Source organism: Ostrea edulis, chromosome 2 (genome assembly GCF_947568905.1).
Source record: "Ostrea edulis chromosome 2, xbOstEdul1.1, whole genome shotgun sequence".
NCBI lineage: Eukaryota > Metazoa > Mollusca > Bivalvia > Ostreida > Ostreidae > Ostrea > Ostrea edulis.
Window position 1 is genome coordinate 58391115 of NC_079165.1, and position 9279 is coordinate 58400393.

At 34.5% G+C, this 9279-nt stretch overlaps 1 protein-coding gene across 6 annotated transcripts in view; it reads right to left on the reverse strand.

Annotated features, from left to right (window-relative positions):
- Positions 1-9279, reverse strand: part of LOC125678471 (low-density lipoprotein receptor-related protein 1-like) — a 139533-nt gene that overhangs the window by 25786 nt on the left and 104468 nt on the right. For all 6 annotated transcript variants that reach the window (XM_056154539.1, XM_048916937.2, XM_048916935.2 and 3 more), the window contains exons 63-69: positions 8252-8371; positions 6464-6577; positions 6032-6145; positions 5803-5931; positions 4163-4288; positions 378-527; positions 76-170 (exon numbers count right to left, since the gene is read on the reverse strand). In XM_056154539.1, coding sequence (XP_056010514.1) covers positions 76-170; positions 378-527; positions 4163-4288; positions 5803-5931; positions 6032-6145; positions 6464-6577; positions 8252-8371 — 848 coding nt within the window. The remainder of the gene's footprint in view (positions 1-75; positions 171-377; positions 528-4162; positions 4289-5802; positions 5932-6031; positions 6146-6463; positions 6578-8251; positions 8372-9279) is intronic.

Below are 9279 nucleotides of genomic sequence, written 5' to 3' on the forward strand. Positions count from 1 at the left end.
ACAGGTATGATTACCTTACCTTCATTAAACATTCAAACCAACTCCGCTCTTTGAGTCAAACATTACCACACTCACCTCATTTATACTGAGTGGTTTTTCCCCTCCAGCTTTTCCTACACCAGCCTTGATGATTTCATTTTCAAGGGCCAGAAGAATGTCTGGTTTTGGTCCTGCAAGTATATTTTACAAACTAAATTCTACAGTTATACATGAACCAGAAAAAGCACAATACAATCTACTTACATCTAACATGTACTATGCAAAACCAAGGGCAGCTGGGATTTATAGGCATTTCATATAACCATGCAAAAATCTGCCCCCAAACATTAAAACATTTGCATTACCATTATAATTATATACAGGTACAACGACCTTACCTTGACCATGGCAAGTAAGAATGTTGGTCCCCATCACGTAGCCTGAGGTGTAGTTGACAGAACAGGTACAGTTGGGCCTGGGAATGTTTACTTGTTTGACAACCTGACACTGTTGTGGACAGACTCCCCAGGATTTACATACATCAGATTCTGTAATTAAGGAGAATGAGCTGTGAACCTCTACTGATGTGGATTCTGTTCCTTTTGTACTGTAGTACAATTTCCACATTTACATCTGTAAGTCATATTCTGTCACCAAAGCTGTTTTTTCTCATCAAAATAAATTACAGTGGAACCCCGTTATTATGTTCCCTCTTTATTACGTTAGTCTGCATATTACGTTGGAATTTCAAAGCACAAAACCATTTCTTAACAAACCTATATAAAATAGACCTTGTTATTACGTTGTCCCAAGATGCCAGGACTCAATATTACGTTGTAAAAATTCCGACAAAAACTTAATAAACCCCTTATTATTCAATAGTGATTCTCAAAATAATAAGCCATTCACATCTTGACTGCCCCAGGCAGTCACCATGTAAATTTCCTCGTCTCTTTGGGGATTAGAGACGCTTTACTGATCACGCTTCAATAGATCTAGCGACATCAATACCGGTGAATACCTGTATCGAAGCCAGTGATAAACAATTAAATAATGTTTATTTAGAAATTGTACTTTATGAAATTTACTTCCATTTTTCATATTTTGATCATCAAAGAAATAATAATTTCTCAACCACATGCATGTTCAGCATCGTGTAATTACCTTTGCTATTAAAACTCTATTTACGGACAGCTTTGGTACCAAACATGAAGGACAAAATTTATCGTAGCAATGTTAAAACAGCTTGGGTGACTGCTTGGACATAGGTGACTAAAGGTGTTCAATTAAAAAATCGTCCGTTGTTTGGACATGCAGCTTGGGTATTCGTAAATCTCGCCCATACATACAACGATCAAACTCAGTTTGAAACTGTCCAGTATTATTGGCTGATTCGCGCACAGCAATTACCTCAGTGAACATTCCAAACTCCCTAGATGTGCACGTGATTTTAGTGCCATCATTTAGCGTTATAAATGAAATCTTCGTGCATCATTATATTTTTTATGTGGATTGCGCTTAAATTGTTCTCCGTGTTTATCGTTGGTGAGAAAAGTGTATAAGTGTTGGGTATCGTGTGTGTTTTGTGTCTATAGTTTTGTTGTTTTTTTGGGGGTGGGATTTTTTTTTTATTGTGTTGTGTATTGTGTAATGAGAGAACTTAATAAAAACGATGTTTTGTTATTTTTTTTATACAAATGTTGAATACGAACCGGAACGAGTTATTTATATGAACGCATTATGTTAAAGTTGAACAAAATGGCAGTCCAAACGAATGCAGAAAAGCAACGTTTATCAAAACATCCTTATGTATCCTACACCAGAAATAAAGAAAAGGAATAAGAACATGAAGAATTACGGACATTTATGAATAAAACAAAGTATCATAGTCTTTTAAACAAAGAAACAGTAAAGATATATTCACACACACACCCCTTCACGGAGTATCAACGGAAGATATACAATTTCCAAATGATATTTTGAACGTATTTCACTTGGAATGCTTATTACGTTGTCCCTGGTATTATGTTATTTTATTGTGGAAAAATGAAAAACGTAATAACGGGGTTCCACTGTAATAACATCACTACAAGTTAAAACTGTCCTTCTCTTACTCCTGTATGCATGTGTATTGATGACTTACAGTGGAACCCCGTTATTATGTTTTCCATTTTGTCACGATAAAATAACGTAATACCGGGGGCAACGTAATAAACGTTCTCAGTGAAATCCGTTAAAAATATCATTTGGAAATTGTATATCGTCCGTTGGTACTCCGTGAAGGGGTGTGTGAATATATCTTTACTGTTTCTTTGTTTAAAAGACTATTATACTTTGTTTTATTTACATCTTATCTTTAATGTCCGTAATTCTTCATGTTCTTATCCCTTTTCTTTATTTCTGGTGTAGGATACACAAGGATGTTTTGATAAACGTTTTTTCTGCATTCGTTTGGACCGCCATTTTGTTCAACTTTAAAACAATGTGTTCATGTAAATTTCTATCAATAACTCGTTCCGGTTCATATTCAACATTCGTATTAAAAAAATAACAAAACATCGTTTTATTAAGTTCTCTAATTACACAATACACAACACAATAAAAAAAAAATCCCACCCCAAAACAACAAAACTATAGACACAAAACGCACACGATACCCAACACTTACACACTTTTCTCACCAACGATAAACACGGAGAACAATTTAAGCGCAATCCACATAAAAAAAATATATAATGATGCACGAAGATTTCATTTATAACGCTAAATGATGGCACTAAAATCACGTGCGCATCAAGGGATTTTAGAATATTCACTGAGGTAAATGCCGTGCGCGAATCGGCCGATAACACAGGACAGTTTGATTGGTGTATGTATGGACGAGATTTACGAACACCCAAGCTGCATGTCCAAACAACGGACAATTTTTTAATTGACCACCTTTCGTCACCTATGTCCAAGCAGTTACCCAAGCGGTTTTAACAATGCTACGATAAATCTTGTCTTTCATGTTCGGTACCAAAGCTGTCCGTAAATAGAGTTTTAATAGCGAAGGTAATCACACTATGCTGAACACTCAGGTGGTTGAGAAATTATTTCTTCGATTATCAAAATATAAAAAATGAAGTAAATTTCATAGAGTACAATGTCTAAATAAACTTTATTTAATTGTTTATCACTGGCTTCGATACGAGGTATTCACCTGTATTGATGTCGCTAGATCTATTGAAGCGTGATCAGTCAAGCGTCTCTAATCCCCAAACAGACCAGGAAATTTACATGGTGACTGCCTCAGACAGTCAAGGTGTGAATGGCTCATTATTTTGAGAATCATTATTGAATAATTAGGGGTTTATTACATTTTTGTTGGAATTTTTACAACGTAATACCGAGTCCCGGCATCTTAGGGCAACGTAATAATGAGGTCTATTTTATATAGGTTTGTTAAGAAATGGTTTTGTGCTTTGAAATTCCAACGTAATATGCGGACTAACGTATTAAAGGGGGAACGTAATAACGGGGTTCCACTGTACTACTAGATTTATATGATTTGGGAAGAAAAAATATATAAGACATATCTAGTTGTTACTTACTAGAGATGTCAATGACTATCCCATTATTGAAGTATTCTTCATTGCCACTGACAATCACTTATCAGTATTTGAAAATTTGAAAAAATTACATTTTAAAACAATAGAATTACAGTAACTTTGATTTAAAGCAACTTCTTTCTGTCAAATGAAAAAATCTGCTAAGTTCCAAATGAAATCATGAATATTCATTATAAAATGAAATTGCATCAGAATTTAACTTCTTGTGTATACTTGTATTATGAATCAATAAGAACCGGTTACAGTATCAAATGACAACAATCACGGAGAGTGGGTGCAAGGTTAAAATAAACAATGCATTATTTCAATTCTTATTCTGGTTTTAATGTTTATGTTTGTATTGGTATAATAAAACAGTTAAAGTATTAAGGAGTCGGCAAGATTCCAGTTCCCCGAGAGCAAGCCTATTTCTCTGGGATTTGCCTCAGGAAATAGGCTTTCTCTCAGGGGAACTAGAGTGTTCCTGACTCCCTCAATGATATACTTTAACTGTATAATAACAACCATTTATTTCATTATTACATATCACTGTACCTGTGTTCATTATTCACAAACCTACATCAGACACTTACCTACACAGGAGAAGCCATCTTGATCGAGTGTAAAACCCTGTTTACAAATACACTTGTATCTGTCTATTTTGGGATAGTAACTACACAGATGCTGGCACGCATACGTTGTACATTGTGTTGATGAAGCTGAAAACATGAAATCGTCAATGAGTTTTTGTGGCTGCAGTGACTGATTTTTATACATCGATCTGTTCCACTATTTATAATATGTCATGTAATTGAATTTACATATCAACTGGTATTTTGTTATTGATATACAATTAGTGTTCAATCATATACCAACTTTCATATCAGCATTTGGATGACCCTATAAGTATTTTGAGGTATACCCCCATGACACTATTGAAATTTTTCTGAAGGCAATTTAAATTATTTGAATAAATTACTTGCCTTTAAATAACATTACATGTATTTATTTTCAAATCCTAATTTGTGTAAACACTTAATGGCCCTTTTGTTACAATGCCTTATTTGTTATTGCCAAGTTCTCAAGAATTGTTTGATATAGAAGAAATGTTTCCTCTACAAGAGCTTTAGTAAAAATAATTCATTCATATCAGCTAGGTTTAAATATATATTCCTGAAACTATCCATTCTTTTAACAAACCACTGATTACAAAATCAATTGAATTGATTTTTTCAAATGACCTAGTAGGGTGTGTTTACCTATGACCACCCATTATGATTAGTTCTTTCTCTAACAGAATGGACAATCTGTATGTGGCCTTTTCCCTATGCATATATCATTTCAATTTATAAGGGCCAATTTTCAAGGATTATTATGATTTATCATTTTCTGGGAAGTTATTTCCTCCATAACATACTTGATTTGTGATTCAGCACCTGAGAGCTAAAAACCATATGGAGTTTTATATACATGTATCATTGTCAATTTGTTGGTAAATGGTATCCAAAAACTGTGCTTCCCCATGCAAAAGACAAGATAATCAGTAAAACTGATGGATGCTCCCCAAACTGCATCTAACCAACAAACTACTTCATATGACAAATGACACAATGATCAATAACTGTTGAAATACTGTTAAAATGAAGGTCAACATAAGATATATGTTGAGTGACATCGACCGTTACATAATCTTGAGTGACCTTTGTCTGAAAGCCATTTACATGTTACATGTACTTATCTGTGTAATCTATGATCAATACCTGTTCAAAAACTGTTGAATAACAGAACTTTTTCCTTTCATAAGGTACATATTCTAAGTGACCTTTTCGAAATGACCTTGAAATGTTTCATCATTTAGAACATGAAAATCAAATGTAACATGTATTTTAAATTAGCAAACAGGTTTCCATCAACCTCTCTTTTTATTTTTTCTTCCTGAAACGTTAGTAACAACGAATAGCTTATTTTCCTATTGAATTCCTTTGTTGACACTTGATTAATCAAGTTTGTTTTGAATGTTGTGTACTTTATCTTTGGAAGATGGCTGAGGGGAAAGGCAGGTGCATTGGAGTTGTGTTTCATTCAAAGCTTTACAATTTCTTCCATCTGCTTCTCCCCCAGAAGCTCAGTAAGCAAACACAACCATAAAGTCCGAAAAGTTTTCACCATTTCCTAAAGAAATATTTTACTTACCTAAGACTATCCATTAACAACATTTTCACTTGATACTTACAACATAATGAATGGGATTCGTCATCTCCAACAAAACAGTCACTTTTCCCATCACAGACTTTCGACATAGGGATACACTCTGATGTGTTCTTACACATAAACTCGTTTAGAGAACATCTCCCATGATGACCTACAAAGTATCAATTTATCAGAACTCTGTACATCTTTGTATATGATTTAGGCATCAGTCGTATAATTTCTTTACAAAGAAGTCCAAGTGAGAAACCTACACCAGCGTTCATCTGAACCATCCCCACAATTATCAATTCCATCACATTGTTGGTTGGCAAATATACAGATGTGGCTATTGCATTTGAACCGGTCTTGTCCACAAATAAATCTCTCTAAAACAAACAGATCATCAGAAAAATCATATGTTATGCATAGGTTGTAGGATATTCACAACAACTAAAATTTACAACCAAAAAAAAAAATCGTTGGATATTTATTAGATTCAAACTGTATTAGGTTTTGTCTAACTAGTATATGTATTCTGAGAGTGAAAGCAGAATTTGTTTTTACTTCAGTACATAACACAACTTGACTCAATCAAAATAATCCAACATACAGAAATCATAATCATAGTTTCTAAAATGCGCTGATATTATACAGTCTGGAAAGTTCATTATATGAGATCCATATTAAGGTATTTAAGAACTTACTACAGAGAGCTGTTTCTTCATCAGAGCCATCAGAACAATCACTCTCACCATCACACTGCCAGGAGTAGGGGATGCATGCACCACCCTTACATTTGAAGCCTCCATCACATTTTTCTAATGAAAATAAGACTTACCATTGCATACTTCAATATGTTAAATCACGAATACACATCAGTAGGAATAAACTAACTATAAACAGAATATCAGAACACTATAAATGAATATTTTTGTTTTCTTCAGTAGTGTGAACACTTGACAAATGTAAAACTGGGACTACAACTGAATTGTAAAATGGTGATGAGTATTTATGGATGACAAACCTACATTGTAATTCCTTTAATCTATGGGGATTTTACTCAAACTTTGAAATGTGATATAATAAATGTTGACGATGTTATTTCACAGAACAGAATTTTCCAGGAAGCGTGTCTAAAGTTGATTAAAATGTGTTTCAGTTGCTAAAGAATGCCATGGAAAATGTCCATGAGGTATGATTGCAGGGTGCATAATAGATACATTGTTACATAATGTTCAACTTGTTTAATCATTGATAATTCTTAGATCTATCAAAGCCCAAACTTTCATATCAAGAGTTGTTAGAAGACAACACAACTTGCCAGGAAGCCTGATTCTACTTATCTCCTCCCCATTGGTTCAAAAGATATAGCCAAGGTTAAAATCTTTGAAAAGTAGGTCAAACTTTTGGGGTAAAGGTCAAAATTTTTGAAACCAAATACAAGGCCTGGCTATGAGGAATTTACATGTGAAATATCAAAGTCTATCTCCCTTGATTAAAAACATATATATAGCCAGGATTTAGGTTTTTGAAAAGTAGGTCAAAGTCACTAGGTCACGTGTTTTGTTATCAAATGAAAGGCCTTGTCATGATGCATCTATATGAGATATATCAAAGCCTTCTCACCTTTTGTTCAAAAGATATTACTAAAGTTAAAGTTTCTTGAAAAGTAGGTCAAAGTCCAAGGTAAAGTTCGCCAAGTCAAAAGTTTTGGTATCAAATGAAAGGCCTGGTCATGAAGCATCTACATGTAAAAATATCAAAGCCCCATCCCCCTTGTTTCAAAAGATATAGCCAAAGTAAAGCTTTTCCCTTAAAGTGTGACACTGCAGGCGTTATGACAATAGCTCTCCTGACATTCAACCCAGCAAACTAATAATAAGATGTGTTTGTGAAACAAAAATGCTCCCAATAATGACCAATTCCAAAGACGACCAAGGTCACAAGGACAATATCTTGGTACCAGTAGAAAGATCTTGTCATAACAAATGCTCATGTGCAATATGAAAGCTCTAATATTTACCATTTAGAAGTTATGACCAATGTCAATTTATTTAAGAAGTAGATCAAATGTCAAGGTCAAAAGGTTTAGTACCAACGGAAAGGTCTTGTCACAAGGAATACTCATGTGAAATATCAAAGCTCTAACACTTACTGTTCAAAAGTTATTAACAAGGTTAAAGTTTTTCAAAAGTATGTCAAACTCCAAGGTCAAGGCCACAGGGTCAAAAATGTTGGTACCCACGGAAAAGTCTTGTGATAAGGAATACTCATGTGAAATATCAAACCTCTATCACTTACTGTTCAAAAGTTATTAGCAAGGTTAAAGTTTCAGACAAATTGACAGAATAACAGACAGGACAAAAACAATATGCCCCCCCCCCCCCCCCCCCCCCCCCCATCTTCGGTCTCAGGGGCATAAAAATTCTACTTGGACATTCAATCATAATAGATATAATTATGAGTTTAGTTTATCATTTCTACACCCCTACCTTTTGCACAGTTTATTTCATCCTCGCCCCCAGGGCAATCTATCTCTCCATCACAGTGCCAAGATTTCTGTATACATGTATTGCTACAGGTGAAATCAGTCTCAGGATTACATTGGTGGGCTGTAAATAAAAACATGCTTAATATTTCACTATGTAACATACATCAACATACACACACACACACACACACACACACACACACACACACACACACACACACAAAAACCAATAATTCATATGTTGATAGTGATCCCTTTAGGTTGAGTGCAGGTAAATGTATATGAAAGAATCCAGAACCTTTTCTCAACGGAGTGGGTTCTGGGGGACCTATTCTATGCTTGAGATTTAAAACTGGAAGTGCATAACATAGGCAAATATATTTATTTTCTACCATGCACAAGAGGGGGAGGGAAGGAGGGGGATTCTTGGTTTTCCCCCCTTTATATGTGCGCCTAAGATAGTGTTTATCAATGGAATAAAGCCCTTTTAATTGAAAAAGATTTCCCCAAAGATGATTTTTGCATAGTTTGATTCAAACCCAGTGTTTCTGTGTGAAAAGGTTTACAGACAGTTGCCAAACAACAGGTGATCAGAAAAGCTTACTTGAACTTTTAGCGAAGGTGAGTTAACAAGTAATCAACATTTTGGCACCAGAAGAAAGGTTTTGTCACAAGGAATGCATATATGCAGATAATTCAGGATATCTTGAACAGGTTAAGTTTTATCTAAAATAGGTCAAACTCCAAGGTCAAGGTCACAAGGTTAAAAAAAACTTTGGTACCAAAGAAAATATGTCACAAAGAATGTGCATATGAAATAAAAAAGCCCTATCACTTACCATTCAAAATATATGAACAGGTCAAATATTCAGACAGATAGGACAAATTATGACCCCAACTACAGTCAAGCAGTGACATAAGAAAACTTGAATCCACACAACTTAGAAACATGCTTTTGGATTAGATTTAGCATGGCCCTGCTGCTTATGAATAGTACTTGTTTTATTTAATTTCCCGTATTTCCCATGT